Raw genomic sequence first — 23,556 nt, 5'->3', positions numbered from 1 at the left:
ATCCGGGTGGTGAGAACAGCTCAGGGCATCGTAAGAAGTCCTCTTCTGGATCTGGACTCACTATACACTGACCGTATCCAGAGGAGGGCCGGACGGATTGCTGCAGACCCCACCCACCCAGGCAACAGTCTGTTTGTGCCTCTTCCCTCCAGGAAAAGCTACAGGAATATAAAGACTAAAACAAGCAGCCTGAGACACAGCTTCTTCAACAGAGCTGTGAAATCAATCACTCCCTTAACCCCTAGTCACACACACACACACACACACACACACACACACACACACACACACACACACACACACACACACACACATCTCTCTCTCTACACACAGAACACTGTACCTCTGCAGACACACACCCATGCTCACACCTCTTCCTAAAGACTGAGATTTGCACTGAGCTGCACCTTACAATGTTACTACACTCTTTTGCTGCTAACATGCTGCTGACCTGATTAGGTCCCATTCATCCCTTTTTATTTGTTCATAGTTTTATATTGACTTATACAATTTTGTGTTATGTAAATAATGTGTCTTTTAAGCCCAGAAGCTGCTGGAAAGAAATTTCATTGTGCTATGCATAATGACAAAGCTCGACCTAATACAGTTGGTGCAAAGTAGCAATACATTAGAAATGTACTTAAGCACTGGACTGAAATGTCTCAACAGGTGATAGGATATATTGCTTTCACATTTTCTGCAGATGTTGCCCAGAGAATGAATCTCACTGACTTTGAAGATTCTCTGACTTTTCTTCCAGCACCACAATATTTTTTAAACCATTTCAGAGAGAAATATCCCAACTTGTGGATGGATTTCTGTAAAATTTGGCACCAACAATGTTCTCCAGTTGTGACAGTTTGTTGATCCCCTGATTTTTTCATGTTCCCATTTAGACCTTTGAATTTTTTATACACTGTATAACCTATGCTAACAACAGTGTCAATGTTCTAGCTCTCTCTGAACAAATGGGAGTGATCTCCCATTCCTTCCCTCCGCCCTGTGACACACTGCACTCTTCATCACACGGATATCGAGAGACAGAGATAAAGAGGCTGGGAGAGGCAAGAAAATGAAACTTTAGATTATGTCTCATTAGCAGCAGCCTTTCAGACCAGCTCTATTAATGTCTTATTCACAAAAACATTAATTGTCTCCACTAGGAGAATGAATGACAGTATAAAATAACAGAAGTGGTGCAACACGATGCCGTCCCCCTAACACACAAACACAGCCATGTTGATCCTGGTGGAAAGTGAGTGATACATATGAGTGCAGCCATGGTTAATGTGGTAATGATATTTCCACTCAGGACCCAGTGGTGCCTGGTTCCTCGTTGGCCCATCTGCACCAGTTGGCTGCTCTAATTTTAGCCCCCATGGTCTGAGGGCGGCTGTGAGGGCTGGGTGCCATGGCTCATTTAGACACAGGCTTAATGAAAGAACATCCTTCTCTCTCACATGCAAATCTCGACTCATTATTTCCACATGCATGTGTGTATGACTGCACTGCAGTGTGTAGAGAAAGATCATAAAAACTGATTTTTATTTTTATGTGGGTGTGTAAACATAAATGTGTGCTTATTCATCTCTATATTCAGTAATGTCTACAACATAATGATGGCGTTAAATTAAAACTTACAGGGTCAACACATTTATTACAACATCCTGAGAGGAACATGAATGTCTGATTCAAATTTCATACCAGTCCAGCTAAACGTTGTCGAGATATTTCATGCAAAATGAATAATTTTTCATTTTAAAACACTTCTTAACTGCATGAACAAACAATTTAAATTAATTTTAAATGTTCAAAACAATGTACTGATGTTTTTCTACACACATAGATGGTGCATAATGAGAACAAGACTGCAAGCAGCCTAGACTGCCACTCTGTTCAAGTCAGTGGGTTTGTGAGAACCTAACCTCATATGTATTATGCTGTAGCTGTTTGCGTTTGTGTGTGGGCACTGAAAAAGACACCACAGGGCCAAAATAACTCAGTGTCCTTCTCTGACACACTTCAACTCCTCTAATCTGCTCATCATCACTTGTTTTCTCGTCACACACAGTCAGCCAATCAAAGGTCAGAAAAGGGTCACCTTTGCTTACCTGGTCTCCCGGGTGACGAGGAAGAAGCTGTCATCGGGAGCATCAATCCAGTTGGGGCGTCTCTTGCGGATCATCACTCCACCTCGAGTGTTTCCACTGCTGCTGTTGCGGCCATTGTGCTGCAAAAAAGGTGATCAAATGTTTTTTTTTAAACTGTAAGTAGGAGGGATTCATTTGTACAGGATTTGGTATAAAAGACACCTACCAAGAGGGGTGCACTTGTTGTACCTGGGTTCTCTGCAAAAACAAAGTCACACCAGTGAGAGAAAGATGCAAAGTATGCATGAGGGAATCTGTCAGTTGTGAATGGTATTGATTAGTTTATTACTATTCCTAGTTACAAGTGGTGCAACAAATGACTGTTTCAATTTCAGTAAAAATAGTGAAGTTACCAATAAAAAACAAAGTGTCAGACTGAAGTTGAATCATCCAAATTATCCAAATGAGCCCCATCTGCTGATTCGTTTTCATTAGAATTAGTTGTCATTCTCTCCAACGAGCTAGTTTAGATAAGAAATGGCAGAAAAGGTTATCAACTCCGTGTTTCTCTCTGCTAATTTGATTTTATCAAGCAAAATGATGACAAGAACATTGAATATCAGGTCCCCAGGGTTCATTTACATCAGAAGAAACTTAGTTAAAAACTAGAGGGGGTGCATTTAAACTTTTTTTTGGAGAGGGGAGGGGGGTTAACAGAAAAAGTAATGACTTTCTGCTTCTGGGCTGGATTAAGTTAAACAGTAAGAGTCTTTTTGAAAAACAAGTCATAATTACTTTTGTGCAATTAGTTCATCTGTTGTGTGTGTGTGTATTCTTTTAAGAAGTGTGTGTCTCTATGTGTGTACCTGAACGCCTGTCTGGCTCAGCCCTGCTGTGGTGATGGTAGCTGCGTTTCCCCAGCAAGCCGTGAGAGCCGTGTGGGAGAGAGGAGAGGAGGCGCCGAGGGGGAGGTGTCTGCAGGCCCGGGGTGCGGTGGGAGCGGGGGGTGTGCGCTGCCGGACGGGACTCTAGAAGAGACCACACTGGAGCTGCATCAGATGGCTCCTATGGAGTATTTTCTACCCATATTTTGTTGAACTGACATCGTTATTCAGTACAAAAGAGCAAAATTAGACTGATTATAATTAAATGTTGCCGAGTTAACACTGATCATGAGTTGATTTACCTAGAAACTGCAGAACAGTGGTCAGAGTGCTCCTTTGGGCGGCTCTGGTTTTAGGTAGGCGAGTCCCCTGCCCTTCTGACACCCTTAACATGTCTAAACCAAACACACACACACACACACATTTTACAAACCAGTGCAGTGTCTTTCAGACTACGCAAGTTCCCTCTGCTCCATACTGAGAATACTACACCCATATTAAAACCAGAATGTGGTGTAAAAATAAAATTTTAAAAACAAATTGGCTGATGAAAGATTAACCTGATGATTTGAACAAGGGTGTCTTACACTGATGAAATGACCTCTTCCTGTGCTTTTAAGTGAATTTAGAGCAGCGACACAGGATGCAATGCAGGTGAGCAAACTACTGACATACTAACGTAGTGACATTTTTCAGGGATAGCATGACCACTGAAAATAATCTTCCCCACATGCACATACAAAAATATAAGTACATGCTTACATGCACAGACATACATCAAAATATGAAGGCGTAATGAGAACAGGCACTAATCGTGGCGTCCATGCTGGGAAGGGAGGCGTGCCAGTGTGGTTCCTCTGAGTGTGGTGGAGCTGATGGACAGATAACATGGACACATGAAGCACAAGGACTCGGAAGAGATGCTTTCAGGTGCAACTTTATTGGAGGTCTACTCTCACATTCACACAGAAATGAAAGAAAAGAGCAAAACGAGGTAGGAGATGAGAATATTGCAATAGTCGTTAGAAAGTGAATGACAGAGGAAAAGTGGAGAAGGGGGATGGCTCTGAATGGCAAATCCTGACTGCAGGATTTACAAGGCAGAAGAGGCAACAGGATGGATTCTTATGAATATTGCATGATTTGAACACAGGAGAACAGCTGAATGAATGGTATGGATGAGACCATGATCCAGGAGATGACTTCTTGTGGCCCGAGCCTGCTTTACAGTGGGGGATGCAGCCAGCAGCAAAGAAGGCAAGAGCAGCTAGTTATTCTTTGTACCAGACAAATCAGTCTTTACCTCAGCTTTAACCTCCCTTCTTTTCAAGTTTCACCAGTCCAAAACCCATGAATCTTTTTTTTTTTTTTTGTCTAACAGACTCACAAAAACACACGATTAAGAGCATGAGGAAAAATAAATGTTTTTTAAAAATGTGATGCAGAGACACTGAAGCTGAGGTGCAATATTTAAAACAAACATTCGTGGCTGAGACAACTCGTTGAGACATGACAGCAGAGTGGGCACGCCTTTATCAGGGGCGCCGTGCAAAATAGAGCTTCTCTTAGTAAAATACATTTCTCTACATCTAACTTCAGCAAATAGGCGGCTCAGTCTACTTGTTAACGACAGGAGCAAAATCAGTTGTGTGTCTTTTCAAAGTGTGTGCTTGTGTGTTAGAGACCTGTTGAATTGATAAATCTGTGTATTACTCCAATGGCTTTCAGTTCAGTGATTAGGAACCATAACAGATAAAAGAATAAAAAATAAAAACACAAATGAAAAGATGATCAATACTCAGTCATGAGGACAGGCAGTCTTTATTGGAAACGAGGTGGGAGAATACAAAAAAACCAAAATAATAATAATAACAATAATAATAAAAACAGAAAGAGACAGACGAGGGAGGAGATGGGGGTTGATGGTGGGGCAGTCAGGGTGAGGAGGGATGGTGAGTGTGTGTTTGTCTTTCTGTATGTTTGCAGGTGTGTGTCCATGTGGCAGAAGTTAGGAGGAATTGAAAGAGCTCTTACACTCTGCCTTTATGGCTGCACAGTTAATGGGGACAAAGGGCCGGCGCGCAGCACGGCGCAGCCTGATGACGTCACGGCACATGTGCCGGGCCAGCTTGGTGAGGCGGGTGGCCTGCAGCAGGAAAGCCTGCCTGGTCTTCATGGCGGACTTGGGGCTGGGCATCGGCACCATGTGGTTGGACTGCCGAGGACCGTGACCTCGAGAGTGAGACTCCTGGCAGGGAACAAGGGAGAAAGGGCCGCTGAATCCAGCTGTACTGAATGCCTTAAAAGCCTGTTTTCTTCAGAGATAGAAAGCAACTAAGTACATTTACTCAAGTACTGTACTTCAGTACAATTTTGAGGAATCTATCCAGAGTATTTTCATTTTCTGCTACTTCATATTTCAATTTAGTATCCTCGAAGAATACGTAACATTTGAACCAAAGTTTTCAGAGGCTTTGAAATGTATAAAAATCGGTGTTCTCCCTGCGTTATCTTTTGTTCTGCTGGCCTCCACAACACAATGCATTTTATTCTGGAAGTATATGAATGTATTCTGACTGAGATTACATTGCTTGCCAGACTGGGGGAGGTCCTCTCCTCTGGGCCCTCTGCTCTGCTTGGCATCTTCAGGCCACCATACTTCTTCCAGTACATCCAGCAGGAAACACACAGGCGGCACTGCATGTTTGGAGGCCCCCACGAGTACCATTGGGCCGACTGCATGGCTGTTAATGTAAAAGATGCATTAATGCTCGTTAGAAATATCACAGCAGAAGACTAGTCTCAAGACTCAGTACATCGATCTTGTTTCTAGCGCCTAGTTTCCTCTGCCTGATCAATATCCATGCACAGCAGATGCTTTTTAAGGTCTGGTGAGATCATCACCTACGATGACTTACTGTCTGCACAAATATGTATGTAAGCTGAAGAAAAGGAAATGAGAGTATGTATTTGAGTTAGATGTTGTTTAGATTTTCTTATTTGAACAAAAAATTAAAACAGCTGATGATCATTTGTCATAAATTCTGAGATATTCTGTTATTCTCATTTGCTCTGCTCAGAGCTCGGCTGGTTGCAGTTCAGTTCATAACACTTGCTGTTGCTGCTTGTTCCCCTTTGATTTCTAAATTACCCATGTTTCCTGCCATTGTAATTTCATTACACAAACAAATAACTCACTGTAACAGCTCTCGCAGGCTCTGCCCCCGCCTGCTGCATGGTAGGCCCCAGGGCCCGCGCCATTCACTGTCGCCATCTTGCCATTGGTCACTGAAATCTGGTTGGGATTGGGTTTGTTACTGTCAGAGAGAAGGAGGAGAGAAGAATCAGAGTGACTGCAGCTGTGCGTTGCTTTAAATCAATAACAATCACCATGAACAAAACACTTCTCGTCTTAGTCACAGGTACAATCCTGAGTATTTAAACGCGAAGTGAAGGGACTTACTATGTGGGAATATAAACCTGCTTCAGTTTGCTCTCTGCCTCTGCTGCCTTCAGTCTCTTCTGCTCAGAAAAACAGAAACAATGGATGGTTAGATTCTGTATGAGAATGTAAACAGTTGAACGACCCTAAAAAATCCTCTGGCATGCAAAGGTAATCTTTTGGAGGAGTGGGAAGCCAGTTTACAGAACGACACTCCTGTTAGTCTCCAAATCAACCGAAATTTTTAGCATCACTTAAAACCATAACCACAGATATATGTAAAACACAACTTAAGAACCAAAGGCAAGACAAAAATCTACAAATTTAGAATTGTAGGAGCACCGGCAAAATGTTATCTGTGACTTAACTTAAAGGTGCCCTGTGGAGTTTAAGCCCTCTGCTAATGTTATGTTTAATAAATAATAATACATTAAAATAAAATAAGAAATGAACTCATCAGATTTCTGTCTGCACCTCCCAGCTGTATGTACAAGTGTATTACTAGGAATTACTGTTAATTGATTAACATCACCTGGATGCAGGTACATGATAGAAAACCGATGTATTAGCCAGTTAAGCCTTGAATTTGTTTTTGATAAAAACTACATTTGCTCATTCTGACTCAATGAGCTTCCAGGCTACAGTAGAAATAAAAGTTAGTGTCCACAACCTGAGGACATTCGTCATTAAAGTTCAAGATTTTTTCACCTTCTGAGGCTTTTTTTTTTTTGAGCTAAGTGAATTAAAAAATTTTAATACTTTAGGGCCTGCAGATACGTGGTCAAAAGGTAAAAACAGAAAAAAAGCTGTTTTAAGTAATACTTTATTTTATGGTTTGTAAACACTGAATTAGTCTCACCTGTTGCACATATCTGTCTGTGGTCTTCCACATATAGTAGTACTCTATGATACTGGTCAGAGATTTCCATGGCAGCTGCACAAGCAGAAAGGATAAGCAAGTGTGAAGGACAGGGAGAGAGAGACGCAGACAGAGAGCAAATTAATGATATTAATATCTCATGTTCTTGTACTCCGGGCACAAACGCCTTCGTGTATATTCATGAGTGAGAGGCATCGTGACCACAGAGGCTGAAAGCTACTGTACCAGCTCTGCTTGGTCCTGAGCCCCGGATGAAACACACACTTTCACACAAACAAACACAGTGATTCATACATTTAATATGTATTCATGAGCACCTGGTGCCAGTGGATGCACCAGTGTCCTGCCTTTACGCTACAGTATAGGTGGAACTGAAAATTCAATAGACTCAAATGGGCACCCCCTGTGAGCTTGAAAGGTGGCTGTTAAAACTGGTAATTCCACCCTCCACAGGACACCAGCTGTGGTCAAGCTTGAATTTATAATCATTACAACAGATTCCCACTGTGACATGTGCAGGGTGGAAGTCCACAGAAACAAATCACTCAATCGGTATGCTAAGTAAATCTTAAAAGGTCACACTGCTGCTGTTAGCAGCTTTCACAATCCTTTTGTCTCTTATGACTGACTTTAATACATCATAACCTGCCCACCACGCACGCTGTTTTATCAACTGGCACACATGAGCACAACAGCGCTGAAGTGGATCTAGCTGAACCACTTTGGTGATGTCAAACTGACTGCAACTGTTGTTCTCAGTTAAGAATGAAAGTTCCAACAAAGCATCGGGAGTCTCGGATGGTTCTGGTTCATTTGTGCCAGCCAGCTTCCAAGCCGGCAGAGGGCGAACATGAATTACCGCCAGGCGAGGAAAACATTGCTACACTGCAATTATTAAATTTAACAGCATATTTACCAACACTGATGAGCACAGCCGCAGCAGTGTTAACCTGAATGCACTTGAATCGGTAAGGACATGTTTGTACTGCACATGGGTGGACCCAAAGGGACAGTAGAAAGGAGTGCGTTTACTGCGACAGAACTTTAATATGGTTGAAGAAATCAACAAACAGAGCTGCATTTTTCATATCCAGCATCACCTTTCTTCAATTCAGCTCCACTATAATTTGTTGGAGCAGATCCCACCGGCTATATAATTTTTCACAGCCAGCGTGCGTGCACAATTATTAATATACACTTACAAAGTCTTGTCGGATGTCGTTGAAGTCTTTTCCATATTTCTCTAGTGCCTCTTCAAACATGGCAGCTTCTGATGCGCTCCATTCCTCCATCTCATCCCTGCAGAGCACTGGGCCACCCGCTGGGACCAGCACACTCAGCGCACTGGACAGGTCGTAATTATGATGATGCAGAGTGTCCATCGCATGGAACTGCCACCGACAGACACACAATCATTTTAGTCACGATCAGGTGCTGCAGGATCAATGTGCCTTACTTTTAGTGTGTCTCCAACTCACCAGCGTGATATCTCGTGAGGCTGCAGCTGCACTCATGTGTAAGCTTGGTTGTCTAACTGAGCTGCTGCAATCCAGCGCTCGAGCGAAGGTCCCAACCGCCCTGCAAAAATAAGCAAATGAACAGTCACACAGAATACATATATACTGTATATACACACCTTCACTTGTTGAACACCATTAGTAAATTTGAAAATCATTTTGCCTATCAAGCTATTTACATCATACACAAACAGAACAAAACAATGGTGCTAAACAACTTAAGTCTCAGCACGATGGTGCCAACACTAAGGATATTTCCATCAGGTCGTTACTGTGAGTTTAAGTAGGTGCAACTGTGGACTGGACAAACCAAAAGCATAGCATGCAAAGATACTTTCTACAGTTACATGACCACTGATGAAACTTTCTATTTGGTCAGGAGGTTGTGAATGTAGATACATGAAGTGAAAGGTCTTACCGTGCCACCACTAGAAATTGGTCTATCTGTTTGTTAGTGAGTGGACACTCCGGATCCCACAGTTTCTCTTCTAGTTTGGACTGGTCCCTGTCATCTGTCTCACCTGCAGGACACAGACAACAGACAGCACAGGCGTTTAATCACAAGCTGAAGGCAAAGAAATCCTTAGAATCCCCAGCTATATGCTACAAGTTCATGATTAAAACCCAAGAAATCAGACAGAAATCGTCCAATTAGTGTTCAAAGAAATCACATATTACATGACTATCAGATTTTCAGCAGACACACACTGCATAGTTAAAACAGATAAAATATCCCATCAGCATGCTGCATGAAGAAACTAAGGAGGAAATGAATCCACACCTCTCCAGTCAAGCTGTGAGCTGGTTAACTGGAAGATTTACAAAAACCATGAGGCTGCGTGTGTGAAAACTTAAACTCTAGTCAAGCGACAATATCACTGGTCACATCACAGCATGGAAACACTAAATAAGATGAGTCAGTCGTGTGCTTCATCATCGACTAAAACAATACCAGCTTTACTGATCACACACACACACACACACACACACACACACACACACACACACAAAGGAGATGAGAATAATGAGGCTGCTATTGAAGAACAAGCTTTGCCCCCTGCATGTGTAACTTAAAAAGACTGAAGTGTTAAGTGAATCGGTTCATGTGCAACTCTGACTGACCCTCTTGTAGCATTTCAGGTACATCTGCCTGAAAGCGTGGCCCCACTCTGATCTCTCCTTTGTCAGCCAGCAGGGTCTTCTGTGTCGGGTCGTACACCAGTGAGTAGAAGAAGGTATCCTGGAGAAAACAACACACTGATTGCCAAAACTCAGAGTAAGCCTCATGTTTCTTACACTGGCTCTAATGTCAAACTTAATAACTTCTCTATACATTTGGACCTGAACCTTGAATCTGTGTGAAAATTCCCTACAATTCTCAGTGATATTCTGATCTACGCCTGTAATCTCCATTTGATGAGAAGATAAAACTTGCCGTAAGATCTGCTATTCAGAAACCCACTAGGAAAGAAACCAATAGGTTTTATCAGGAACTGAAAATAAATGAAAATTAGACTTTTCTAGAGCTGTAAGGGACAGCTGATTAATCAATTTGATGGCCAATTTCTAATTTAAGTCATTTTTTAGGCAAACATTTCAAATGGTTTCTGGTTCCAACTTGTTGCCCCTTTGTCTTGTATGAGGATAATGGTTTCAATCTTCACCTACTGACCAGACAAAATGAGCAATCTGATCAAGAAAATAATTGCTCATTATTTGACAGTGAAAGAAATCGAAAACTGCAGATGTTTCTCGGAGAAATTTGACATTTGAAAAAGCACGAGTAGAGCTGCCCTGAAGCTGTCTGCAGCAAACAAAAACAAGGAGATGGCAAATCAACTTTACTTTTCTCTGGCTCACCTCTTTGTCAAGGTATGAAAGAACAGCTTCAGTCTCGTTCAATAACGCAACACTGCACTTCCCCCTAACAGAGAAGGGGAACAAGCGCCATGTAAAAACAGACACAGGAAGTGAGCAGTGCTCGATAGGTGTGTTCATGGCTGGATGAGTGACCATCCATGAGCAGTGCCTGGAGATGAGCTGTAGGGTCTACTGCATGTGCATGTAGTACCTGATGTGTGTAGCGGGTAGACTCTCGTACTGCCGAGAGAGGAAGAGCTCTCTGTGGCGAAGTTGGTGTTTCTGTTTTTCTGTTAGCTCTGTCTCTGTGGGGTTCTCCTTCTCCTCTTCCAACTCCTCTGCAAAAGGCACACACACATGGACATTACTTCAAACAACAAATACAGTATTATTACATGGTAGTCATGTGTCAGAGAGGCGCACTGAAACAAAATGACACAAGGAACTTGACAATGGTTTACTCAAGACACGATCAAAGTCACATGGTTTCAGCCAAATTCACCCATTTCTCTCAGATTTTATAACGGGCCCTTTAATGATACCTCCTAACTGTGACCATCTACTGGTAAAATGGTTCTTGGGGGCACTGCAGTCACACACTATTGCTGCCATCCATTAAAAAGGCCAAAGCTATTATGGTCAACATTTTTGCTAGAAATGTAATTTTAAGAACTCACTGTTCATCCATAAATACTGGATATGCTGGTTTGCTGTAGGTGAGTCAGCACATAATGCATAATTTAAATCGCTGTTACACAGTGCAGGCATTCACTTAAATAAATAAAGACCATCTACAATTGACAACTATCTATTATTACACCTGCTGTTTTCACTGGCACTAGCACAGCTTCACATGCTTGTTATAAAAGCCTACAGAAAGCCAGATTCCTCATTTCCGCTGTCCTGATATTTCAGGCTTTATGGTGTTGGTATGCTGTTTGTCAGTTGATCAAACAGCTTCGGAAACCCCCCTACAAAGCTGAGAGGGCCGAAGCTGACCATATTGTAACTTTCTGACACAGTCAATACAACATTCAACACCCACTTTACACCACAGTTGAGCTGCTGTGCAGAGAAGAGAGAAGCACTGGGGCCTGGGCTTCTCCCTGAGGTGACTTGATCTCCAAAAAAAAAAAAAAAAAATGTAAATGGGCAACAGGAATGACCTGTCAATCAATCAATAATCAGTGTTTGGATGTTTTTTTACTCTCAACTAAGGTTAGCATCCACAAAGAGAACATGAAATAAGCTATAACTTTGGTGGTTACAATAGAGATGTAGCCTATTTTATAAGTAAAGAAACTGCTAATCTAATGTAGCTATCACACACTGAATTAGCAAGGAAGCTAGTTAGCTGGCTTTACCTAAATAGAATGTTATAAATATAAGTTAGTGTTTCCTTCAAATAATGTTTAAAACACACAAAGCCTCTAAGCCACCCGAAGCCCTAGCCCTGTATCTGTTATCTTATCTGCTCTCCTTTGATATATCACATCTGGAATATCTGTGTAAAGAGACAGTGAATGCTAACCTAAAGGGGTTTGTTTTTTTTTTTTTTTTACAGCTGCTGTTTTATGTTGAATCCTCTCCACTGGCAAACCACTGGATGGAAACTTTTGTTGTCAGGGCTCCAGAGCACTGGTGCTCCCTTATGAAATTTTTACCCTTATTTAGAAGCAAGCACTCAGAGTGACATCTTTCAATATTTCTGTTTCTACACACATTTCAGCTCCGACTCCTACAGACGCTGCACAGTCTGGTTTATTTCTGTAAATTAAGTTCATTGGCTGTTCTATTATTTGAACAAATCTGAGCCATAAACTGTGTAAATTCCTTTTTTACAGTGTTAAAGTATATTGCTGTTTCGATCCCTTCTGCTGACCAGCTGGGAGACGACCGACTCCAGATAGCTGCTGGAACTGGCAACGCAATGTGTCTCCATATTGTCTGGTTTATATTTTGGTTTTTAAGGTTGCTTTATGTTTACAAAGTCTAGCAAAACCAGTTTTACACAAACAGTTTGAGCACATGGAGAGAACGGTATTTCCTGTCAGTGCTGAGTCTCATGTAAACGTTATAAACCATGCTTCACTGCTGTTCAATCTTCATCTCAATCATCCTACTCATAAAAAACTGGGAATGTTTCGCCAGAGAGTAGCTTCCAGAAAGTAACCACAAATCTTACTGAGACATCACTAGAAACAGGTCGAAAGGCTCCCCACACAGAACAGGGGTCGCTGTCTCCTCATGCAGCCACCCTCACACTTCAATTCTCCCCCTAACACTAATAAGCAAATGAGAAACAATGTGATATATAAATATGCTCAGTAGCATATTTTCAAGTTGCACTGGAGCACCTCTACATGTCTCACTGTACCATCTCTAGATGGCTACACTCTAGAATAGTGGTTAACAAGAAAAAATAAAATACATTTATTGATGGTAAATGTTACATTGTGCAAAAGGACCTGAATTAAGTGGAAACGCTGCTGGAAATGCCTGCCTGACTGACATGCCACTGAGAGCCCATTATGACATTTCCTCTCAATATGAATGGCTCAAAATACAAGCATAGATGAAAACAATTCAGAGTGGTGCTGAAATGTCCATTAATTAGATATTTCAATCATCACAGTTTCCCAGAGCCGGAGGTGACAGGGAACAGCAGGAAATTCTCACATTTCTGGAACAAATATTTGGCAATTTTGCTTGAAAATGTCAATTGTGTTAATTGGCTAATCACATTTCAGCTTTACATTTGAGTGTAATGTATGTTAATCTATTGATTCTAACCGTATTGTCTTTTAAAACACTAACTTGCTTGAGGGGGACTGTAACTTTCATTCACATGTGACGCCTAAGCAAAATGTTTTATTGTGTGACAGCTGCTCCCACTCACTGGCATGTTTGTCTGCGAGCTGGATGAGGCTGTGGGAGATGTCTCTCCTTCTATAGAAACAAACCACCTTGGCCTCCACATTCCCACTGGCCGTCTGCAAACGAGAAAGAGGAGAGAGATGCAGGTTGACTGAAAGAGCTGGTAACACCTCCCTGCACAAACCTCTAATTTTCCAGGAGACCTGGCTCTTTTGTGGACCCATCAAGCTATGCTGCTATGACAGGCTGACCAGGGCAGCAGCTCTACTTTTGATCAGATGATTGATTGTATAATTCTCACTGTATAATTAGGCCGACAGGCTTAAAGACTTAGCCAGTACTAAATGCCATGACTGATGGAGAGTGGATGGATGTGGGGGTATGAGGTTTGAGAAAACCGCTTCGAACTCCTGCTGCTTTTCTAGCAACACTGTAAATACAGGAAGAGGATGTAATTTATGTCTGTATACCACAAGAATGTGAACAAAATAACAGGAACAATATAAAGACAATGAAATTTCAAGGCAAAACCACCACAAGCTGCAGCCACAAAAATGTGCATCACATCCAATCAACCACTCTCCTACAGCTTCAATAAAAATGAACATAAGTCTAATACAGGCAATATTTGCTGCAGGGACACTGTATTAGAATGCATCATACTGCACAGAGATCTTGTTCACTTTCATCTATCCCCTTTATCACTTGTGATAATTATAATACTTCCTGTCTTTACAGTATAATGATCAGACTCATTATGTTTTTTTCAGGCTAACACTGACCTGATCTGACACTGTCCCACCCACGCCATCTGATAATGACACGATTTATCTGAGTAGCTTAGTGCAAATGCACCACACAGGAAAAGCTTTTCTGACATGCCTGTTAAAAGATGCGTCAGTCGTACTTAAACAAAAGAACATCTAGGCTTTGGTCTGTTTTTGGTTGCCTTAAGTGACACACCCCTAGGAAACAAGTTTAAAGAAGTATCTCTACAACTAATCAAGTCCTGGCAGACAAAATATGATAGCACTGCTTTTTAATCTATGTCAGCTCAGTTTGGCAATAAATGTTCTGCATCTTGAGTCCAAAGCTCTCTGAGTTTCTAAAACGCTCATTACAATAATTTCCCCTGCCTACACCCACACCTCCAAAGGGGTGTTCTGTGATATCAGTGACAGTTAGGACATGGGGAACACCTGTCTCTTTTTAATTTATTACAGATACTTCTAGTCACAAAATGTCCACATGCACACACCATTTCAAACAGAGGAGGCGGAGGAGGAACAGAATAAACCTTGCCATTTATTCTCATGCATAAAAACTCATTATTACACAAAAATTACACAAATACTTCAGTACCTTGTTGAGTTCTTCTATCCGGCGGATCAGGTAAGGGTTACTGGAGGAGTTCTCAAAGAATACATAATCTGCAACAGAAACCACACACTGATCATGTCACTGTATGATACTGTATATCACTGTCAGATAAGATGGGCCTGCAGGACCAAGTGAAACTATATCAAAATACATATACTGCAGACTAACCATCTCATTCACAGCTTCCTAAACAATGACTCAAACTGGATGAGTAACATACTGTGGTGTTTCCCTTCATTTATGAACTAATGTTGAGCTACTAATGGTGCATTTTTACAGAAGCACCAAACATGGATATGAATAAGTGTCAAGAAATTGCATCTGGAAAAACAGATCATAAATAAACTAACTGTAATAAGAATGCAATGCACCACTGAGGATATATATGTGCTGAAAGGTGTTCAAGGCATGTGAGACAGTTACTGTACGGATACGATTTAAAGTGAAACTGACAACAGGAATGGAGCAGTCATTATAACAGCTGATCACCAACAAAACCTGCATAAATATGACTTCACCAAAGTGAAACCTGGACAGATTCAACTCTGCCTGGGCAGCACATGGCAAATATTGCCTTCAGGTTCTGTTTAAAATGTTCTAATTACTAGCTTCCACACACAAGCAATCCAGTAAGGAGATAAATATGTCAGAGTAGTTAAGGTGTAAGTTTCAGTTGCAATCAGTCAGTATATACATATATATAATCCTGCACCTTGATCCAAAATATGTTTATGACCATGACAGTATTGTTGTGAAGTGATGAATTACAGCCCTGCCGCTTCACAGACCTCAAAAGAAGTGAAAGAATAACTGGTAGATTACTTGGTTATGAAAATAATCATTTGTTCCAGCCCTAGCTTTTTATATTACGAGGCAATACACACAAAAAGTCAAATTTCTCCAAACATTTAGGTCTATTATTACTTCAGATATAAAAAAAAAAACTTTAATGCACCAACAAGTTAAAGTGTGATGGTTTCGAATTTACAAAGAGCACGTGAAAGCAGCAGCAGAACTGTACCTGAGAAGACCAAAGTGGACAACAACCGGATATAAAGCCACAAAGCTGATGCGCCAGTACAAAAGTGTTGCTAACCATATCACCTGGATAAAGATGCTTATTGTTAATGTGCCATCCCAAGCATCTATGCCATTTCACAGTAGATCTGAAGCTCGAGTATGTCTGAATACAGGGTGTAACGTTTATTCCAGCCCAACGCAACGACGCCATGAATCAAGACAATAATTTGATGTTGAATTCCAGCAGACTGCTAACGAGCTAGCTAGCCAGTGAAGCCAAATTTCTAATCAACTGCACTTGTGATGAATACAGCTGGGCAGTGCTGCAATATCCGGCATCTAATGTTACCAAGCCTGGTCGACGCATTGCTGAAATGAGCGCTTGAACTGCAACAATGGTAATCAGTGAAGCCATTGCTGGTGCTAACGTTAGCTAAATAAGGACTCGTACTAATGGCTGCATGCCAGAAGAGGCAAATACAAAGGCAGCCTCACACTGCCCGTGGTAACATTTAAACAGCATTTTAAAAACACGTCTACTGGATTAGTCTAACGTTGGGGTACCAACGTCTCGTATCCTCGGCCTAATTAGACGAAGACCAAAGAGCAAAAAAGATGACGACCACTGAAAAATGTTTACATTGTAAGATAGCCATTTAGCAAGCTGGTGGCTAGCTGCTGTAGCCACGACAGACGTGAGGCCTGACCCATTTTGAATCCTAAATATTTAGAAATTATCACCTTCCTGCTACATTTTAACGCATCCCCGTTAGTGTAGCATAGCCGTATCTCATTACTAAAAGCAAACGAGCTATAAAATAACGCCACATAATCCCCATGGGATGCAAAAGTGGGGTGTTTCTGTGTGATAAAAAGATCCACATTGACATACATACCTCCGACCCGGTACATGTTGGCCGCCATTTCTGCCCTCCCGGAGTGTTAACGTGAACCATAAACTACGAGAAATAGAATAAATTAATAAAAACAATTAAAACCTATTTCTTAAAAAGTGCGATAACTTATGATCGTCGAGACCCCAGATGTGTTCCCTAACGGGAGATTTCTACCAATTGAACCCCCCTCCTCCTAGTACCCTTTACAATACAGTGAACTCAGCAGCCAAAAGAAGACGATCAACCCGAAAAACCACCGAGTGCTGACGTCGGAAGGTGGCGCGCACACGTAAACATAGGTACAGACACGCACACTCACGCACATATACAAACAACTACTTTTACTCATCATATAGTCTACCTGAGAATATTTTTTAAATTATGCGTGAGTATTTAATCCAAATGCAAGTATTATAATTTGTGACCACACAAACATCAGTTAAACCTTTACATCAAATTCGGCCAAACTACACTAAATAAATCTTACAAGGGATCTTGGAAGAGGGCATTAATCTTTCTCTTAGCAATGTATTTTAATTGAATTATATTATCATTAACACGTATTAATCATGATTAAACCCCATGCAAAGTAATATTTTGTAAAATACTGTCCACAAACTTCTAAAGCAGTGACTTTGTTGTCATTTTGTTAGGAATGTGTTATGCCAAGGACAATACACTGTTTAAAGAAACATCAAATTAATTAATATTTGTACCATTTCATGTTTCTGTAAACAGCATCCACTGAGTGCGTAAAGACTCTAGATTCCCTGTATGAGTTTTTTTCTGCCGTGTGTGTGTGCGCGCGCGTGTTGACATCACAGATGGGATTGGCTCGCCCTGGCTAGGGTGGAGAGTTTCTTCTACAGGCTACAGAGGGAGAAGAGAAGAGTGAGGGACCGAAGGAATAGTTCCAAACAGTCACGGAGCCCTGCACAGGGCCACCTCCGCTTAGAGTGAGCCACGCCCCGGGTGACAGGATAGACTATGGAGCCCTCAAGTGCCTAAAGTCCTGTTATGGAATAGACTGGATGGACTGTGAAGAGGAGTTTTAGAGAGGTAACAGTTTAACAAGATGAAATTTGGGAAAAGCATCTGCGTGCTCAACGTAGGGGGGACCCGGTACGCCTTCAGTCGTGAGGTGATCAGGGATTTCCCTCTCCGGCGCGTCAGCCGCCTGCATGCCTGCGCAACTGAGAAAGAGGTCCTGGAACTGTGCGATGACTACGACAGGGACCGTAATGAGTTTTTCTTCGACCGACACGCACAGGCTTTTGTGTTCATCATGTTGTACGTGCGCTCAGGTAAACTCCGCTTTGTCCCCGGAGTGTGTGAGCTGTCCTTCTACACAGAGATGCTCTACTGGGGGTTGGAGAGCGCGCACTTGGACTCTTGTTGCCAGAAACGCCTTGATGACAGGATGTCCGAGATCGGACTAGACAGTCTGTCCGAGGGGAATATCAGATTATCGGACGATGAATCTCAGAGCCCGGCCGATTCGGTGCAACGGACTGCGCTCAGTGGTCGCGCTAGATGGCTTGAGAAGATGCGCAAAGCATTTGAGGAGCCCAACTCCTCACTTGCGGCACAGCTTTTGGCTTCAGTGTCTGTGATCTTTGTGATCGTTTCTATGATAATGCTGTGTGCTAGCACTTTGCCTGACTGGGATACAGCCAAGAGAAATACTGTGGAGGAGCACAGGTAGGCGACAGACAAAGGCCAGTTAAGTTTAGAAGAGTAAGAGCCATGAGGATGCTGCTAAATGTTTAGGCGCAATGTGTGCGGGCATCCTACAAATGAGACATGAGCTCTAAAATTTCGTGCGTAAAAGTGAGATCAATAGGATAAATCATGTCAAGCGTAGGTTTCTGTCCTGATAATTAAATAAACACACCGATAACCACACCTGCATTAGGGCAGCGGTCAAACTTTAAGCACTACTAGCCATTTATAACACATCCTATCTTTCTGAATCAAAATGTAACTTAAATGTGACTCATTTCTGGACTTTGAAATACTATAAAATTGTCAACAATCATCAGTTACTCTGAGGCAGTATTTATATTTAAAACAAACAAACAAAAAAGACATTATTTAAGAAATTAATCTTTGTTAGTAATTGGACGCCCCTTGAGTCAAATAGCACAGTGGTTTCATGCTGCATACAAAACATTAGGATATTCACATGCCAGATAAGTTCCCAGGGAGGCCAGTCAATAACCAATCTATATTACCTCCACAAAGTAGGCTATAGTGTTAGTTGTTACACAGAAAGCTCTTTGCGTTGTCTTGCTCCTGAGGCCCCCTCTCCCCTTTTCACAGTTAACCTGAATATCTTCATTGGCTTGGTTAGTTGACATTGCACAGTACACCAGATGGACAAACATATCAGATTAATGCCACATTCATCGTATTCCAGTGGGCAAGTGGGTTGAAAGCTGAACGTATGGTGAGGGATTATATATTAGGGCAAGCAAACACAAAGGAATTAAGCCACTTACAGGGATCACCTTCTGTTTAAATCAGCTTTTAGGCAATTGTTCAGTCTTCAGTTTTTGGACATAGGATGAAAAAGTGCGCCTGTGTTTCTACATTATTTTGGTCCACAGCCCGTCCTCTCTATCTTGTGGAGGCCTTTTTCTATATAAGGCTAGGATGTGTTCACTCGGCCTGGAGGTAGGTTTTAGTTTTGGATTGGTTCCAGTGGTTAGGTAATCAACTAAAACGGTAGTTTATATTTGGGGTCAAAAGGATTCCAAATTAGTTTCATGCCAGTAGATGATGCAGTTCTCTCTGTTGCTCTATAATTTGGTTTGGTGTAATGGTGCTGATGTAGTTTTCCTTAGGATCTGTGGTAATTGTTCAGCCTGACTGCTTCTATATGAGCACCACATCACCCTAATAAAGTTTGATTGCCTCTGCTATTCTAATCAATGGGGTAATCATGTGCTTACTTGTGTCACACAGTCTCTTTGAGGGGTTTTAATTTCTCCTCCTGTTTAGTTTCCTGTTAATTTTCTAGTTATCCATTGTTACTGTGTATCTTTCTCCTCTTTGTTTACCTGTGTCAACCCTGAATTGCCTCAGATCCCTATTTCCTGTAATTTAAATCACTCCTGCTTTGCTTCCTCCTTCCTTATATTTACTGATTGTCAAACTGATATTATCCATATCTCTCTGGAGCTCCCCTGCTATTTCCTGTTTACACTTTGTTCCACTCATTTTCCTCCCCTCCTCTCTCTCTGTAGGATAGTGGAGGCAGTGTGTATTGGTTGGTTCACAGCAGAGTGCATAGTCCGCTTTCTGGTGGCCAGAGACAAGTGGGACTTCCTCCGCCGGCCGCTGAACATCATTGATGTGATTGCCATCACCCCCTACTATGTCACCATGGCGATGGCCCGTGCAGGGATCCCAGGTGCCGGGCTTGGGGTGGCTGGGGTGATACTGCGGGTGCTGAGGATGATGCGAGTGTTATGGCTCATGAAGCTGGCCAGACACTTCCTGGGCCTGCAGACACTGGGGCTGACACTCCGGCGCTGCTACCGGGAGATGATCATGCTGATGGTTTTTGTCTGTGTCGCCATGGCAATATACAGCGCTCTGGCCCAACTGCTGGAGCATGGCTTGGACTTGGGCATACAGAACCAAGATTATGCCAGCATCCCAGCAGCCGCCTGGTGGGTCATTATCTCCATGACAACAGTGGGGTACGGGGATGTGTACCCTGTGACAATTGGAGGACGGGTGCTCGGGGGAATGTGTGTAGTGAGTGGCATTGTTCTCCTGGCACTACCTATTACATTCATCTACCACAGTTTTGTACAGTGCTACCATGAACTCAAACTCCGCTCTGCCAGGTACGCACGCAGCCTGTCAGCAGAGATACTGCAGTGAACATGCATTTATATCAAAACACCTATAGCCTACATCAGAAAGAAACTCAAGAAACTGGTGAACCTGCTGATCCCACTGTGAAATAATGATCAGCTGTGTGCCCTGCCCTTCTTTCTGCGTGAGCCACACCTGATTTTATTTCGCCTGTCTAATTCCTGGCTTACTGATGATCTCCAGTCATCATGCTCAACCAGCTTGCTCTGCGCCTGTCTCCTTAACAACACCATTTGAACAGAAGAATAAGACTGCACACAATTTATTATTTATTAAAAACACCCAGGAGCAGTCAGTCCAGTTTTGACAGTGGCTGCTGTTTACACTGTATTCCCATGGTTACAACTTTGGCAGAGATGGCTGCTTTTTTCTATGCTGCAGCAAGTGCTGTGTGTGTCTGTTTGTCTGGCTATCAGCCTTTCACTTTGTCGAAGCTTTGCACCCAGATGGTACAAGTTACACAAGATTGATGTGTGACCTAGATGCATTCTGTTAAACCTGTGAAATATAGAGAAGTGAGCAAGTGAGTCCAAAGTGGGGACAATGAAGTGGTACTGTACACAGAGAGCTTTAGTGTGTATGAGTGGCATAAGCCAGAGATAATGAAATATGGAGACAGGTCAGCAAGGACCACAATGTGGCAGACAAATAAAGGTGCAGCAAGAGTGTGAAATGCAGGCTAAAAGATAATGACAAAATGACAGACTCTGGAGCAAGCCTGAGCACAAAGACTGAATAGACTGAGTGTGTAACGCTTCTTCTTTGGTGAGTGATTGTAAGGCATTTTGTATTTCTGTGTCTCCAAGGCAACCTCATCCTCCAACATGCCAATCATAATAGTGGTTGATTTGTGTGCACACAAATAGGCCACATCCACACACACGTTGTAGTTGGCATGCAGCATTTTGTCCTGCGATTATTTGGATTACCATATCACAATATGACAAAAAAAAAAAAAAAATAGCAAGAGTGTGGAAAAAAATAAAGGCTATGACAGATGATGGTTCTGATTCATGATTCAAACATGTTTGCACTGTCCGTAGTTTCTCAAGATGACATGATTTCTTGAAGAGACACATGATCCAAACAAACAAGTCAACACCTCTCCCACACAACAGTCTTTCTCTGCATCTCTTCTCCCTTTCCTCTGTTGCCATCAACCGGCCTCCTTTTACACACACATGCATGCACATATCTAGATTCTGCTCTTTTCTTTCAAATGCAATTAACCAATTAATGAGTCTGTTCATTAAAATGTTCTTAAAATTAAAGTCTACGCTTGTTATTTCCTCATTAACCTTGCAGCTTTGTGTGAGTTTAGCAGACAGTACATAGCTCAGTATCCTTGTTGTTGTGTTATTAATGTGCATTTTAAAGTAGTATTACAGTCACAAAAAGAAAGGTAATATTTTATTACCTAGCTTACAAGACATATTACTAAATTAATGTAGCACAGTTTATAGCCCAGCGAGCTCTGGCCAGGCCTAATTGAAACCATAAATCAAACCGTTTTTCATGAACTTGTAATTAATGTGATCAATGTATGAGGTTTTGTAATAAAATTACTCTGTGCAAAAAGTCTGAACATGCATAATCACTTCTGACAAATTAAGCAATACCATAAAAATGGTGAAATTGAAATGTTCTCATACTTTATTATCTGTTTTCACAGTGTTGGATTATTGATCTTAGGCTTTCACATTACTTGTTCCTAACTTAAAATAACCCTTTTAATTACCTAAACAAATCAATGTCACAAACTCTCTAAGGTGTGATAAGTGGCTAAAGCATTTTTGTGAGATGGGGCTAAAAAAACTTGATGTGATGACATAATATTTACTCCTCTAGGACCCCTGTGTGAGGAACTCCTGAGCCCAGTGGCAAGAACACACATCAGATTCACACTGGGTTGAGCATTTTTTATTATTTATTTATTTTTTATCTGCATTACGAGTCATAAGTTTGGACCATTTGGACACATTTTACCATTCAATTAAATGGCAAAGTGTGTCAAACCTCTGACTGGTAGTGTAAGTAGAACATAACTTGTAGAATACTAAAAATTACCACAATGAGACTCAATATAACCACAAAGAGACAAACATGAGAACAAACCATTTAGTTTCAGTCTGGGGGTCCAATATACTGTAGAAAGGGTGCAGGGCCTTTTACATGTCTGTGCACAGGGGCCTCTTGTCTCATAATCCGCCTATTAGTAGGCTAAGGTAAGTTACCCACTTACTTGACCCAGTGCTTTCCAACACAGCATACACTCTTAAGATTTACGTTTCTCTACATTTATATAAGCTAATGCCAAAATACATATATCACATTATAAAATTATATTTATAGAAGGTTCAGTTACTATCAGTAAAGTTTTGCATTCTCTGAGAGTTTTGGTGTTTTAGTGTAGTTTACAAAATGTTTCCAGACAGTCTGCTCCACCGCTTCACATGAATTTTAAACGGGCAGAGTTCAGACAGCTGACTATAACGTCACTTTCCGTCGACGGTCGCAACAGGAAGTCCTTTTGTCGGCTGATTTTGAAGTGGACAATCTCATTCACCGTTCTTCAGCAATAAAATGTACTACAAATTCAGTGATTTTACTCAGAAACTGACGGGGTCTGCTCCTTTAGCCGCCTACAGCCCTCAGGTGAGACGGGAAGCGGTGTTTCGGTGACAGACCAAGCCGGTAATCGCCGGTGATGACCTTCATATCACTGTCTTAGATAACGGATGGTAATGTTGTCTAATAGGGATTTAACCTCGTTTGAAGAAACGTAAAGGTGTAAAAATGCAGGTGATACGAAGTTTCGTCTT

General features: G+C 41.7%; 3 protein-coding genes across 5 annotated transcripts in view; 2 read left to right on the top strand and 1 right to left on the bottom strand.

The window, feature by feature from the left end:
* Positions 1-17,112, bottom strand: part of mta3 (metastasis associated 1 family, member 3) — a 21,395-nt gene extending 4,283 nt beyond the window's left edge. Inside the window, exons 1-18 of one of the 3 annotated variants that reach the window (XM_020605121.1) lie at positions 16,847-17,112; positions 14,913-14,980; positions 13,573-13,666; positions 10,885-11,011; positions 10,674-10,737; positions 9,936-10,053; positions 9,232-9,334; positions 8,775-8,874; positions 8,499-8,687; positions 7,276-7,350; positions 6,438-6,496; positions 6,173-6,291; positions 5,561-5,718; positions 5,009-5,222; positions 3,277-3,369; positions 2,957-3,118; positions 2,317-2,348; positions 2,112-2,230 (exon numbers count right to left, since the gene is read on the bottom strand). In XM_020605121.1, the coding sequence (XP_020460777.1) occupies positions 2,112-2,230; positions 2,317-2,348; positions 2,957-3,118; positions 3,277-3,369; positions 5,009-5,222; positions 5,561-5,718; positions 6,173-6,291; positions 6,438-6,496; positions 7,276-7,350; positions 8,499-8,687; positions 8,775-8,874; positions 9,232-9,334; positions 9,936-10,053; positions 10,674-10,737; positions 10,885-11,011; positions 13,573-13,666; positions 14,913-14,980; positions 16,847-16,874 (1,922 nt within the window). In that variant the 5' untranslated portion in view covers positions 16,875-17,112. Of the gene's footprint in view, positions 1-2,101; positions 2,231-2,316; positions 2,349-2,507; positions 2,612-2,956; positions 3,119-3,276; positions 3,370-5,008; positions 5,223-5,560; positions 5,719-6,172; positions 6,292-6,437; positions 6,497-7,275; positions 7,351-8,498; positions 8,688-8,774; positions 8,875-9,231; positions 9,335-9,935; positions 10,054-10,673; positions 10,738-10,884; positions 11,012-13,572; positions 13,667-14,912; positions 14,981-16,846 lie in introns of those variants that run through there. The other 2 variants (XM_020605122.1, XM_020605123.1) reach the window with 2 other exon arrangements.
* Positions 17,113-17,516: 404 nt separating this feature from the next.
* kcng3 (potassium voltage-gated channel, subfamily G, member 3) lies at positions 17,517-22,213 on the top strand. The gene is made up of 2 exons (XM_020605173.1): positions 17,517-18,547; positions 20,095-22,213. The coding sequence occupies exons 1-2, from the start codon at positions 17,922-17,924 to the stop codon at positions 20,738-20,740; spliced, it is 1,272 nt and encodes a 423-aa protein (XP_020460829.1). The 5' UTR covers positions 17,517-17,921; the 3' UTR covers positions 20,741-22,213.
* Positions 22,214-23,218: 1,005 nt separating this feature from the next.
* cox7a2l (cytochrome c oxidase subunit 7A2 like) overlaps positions 23,219-23,556 on the top strand; it is a 3,994-nt gene continuing 3,656 nt past the window's right edge. Inside the window, exon 1 of the mRNA XM_020605208.1 lies at positions 23,219-23,389. Coding sequence (XP_020460864.1) covers positions 23,318-23,389 — 72 coding nt within the window. The 5' untranslated portion in view covers positions 23,219-23,317. The remainder of the gene's footprint in view (positions 23,390-23,556) is intronic.

This window comes from Monopterus albus, unplaced genomic scaffold (genome assembly GCF_001952655.1).
Source record: "Monopterus albus unplaced genomic scaffold, M_albus_1.0 scaffold69.1, whole genome shotgun sequence".
NCBI lineage: Eukaryota > Metazoa > Chordata > Actinopteri > Synbranchiformes > Synbranchidae > Monopterus > Monopterus albus.
This window is presented reverse-complemented; position numbering and strand designations above follow the sequence as displayed.

What these genes read in the sequence shown, in the direction of transcription:
- kcng3 (XM_020605173.1), top strand. Translation starts at nt 17,922, where the DNA reads ATGAAATTTGGGAAAAGCATCTGCGTGCTCAACGTAGGGGGGACCCGG. An exon ending in AATACTGTGGAGGAGCACAG is followed by an intron (nt 18,548 to 20,094) that starts GTAGGCGACAGA and finishes CTCTCTCTGTAG; the next exon opens with GATAGTGGAGGCAGTGTGTA.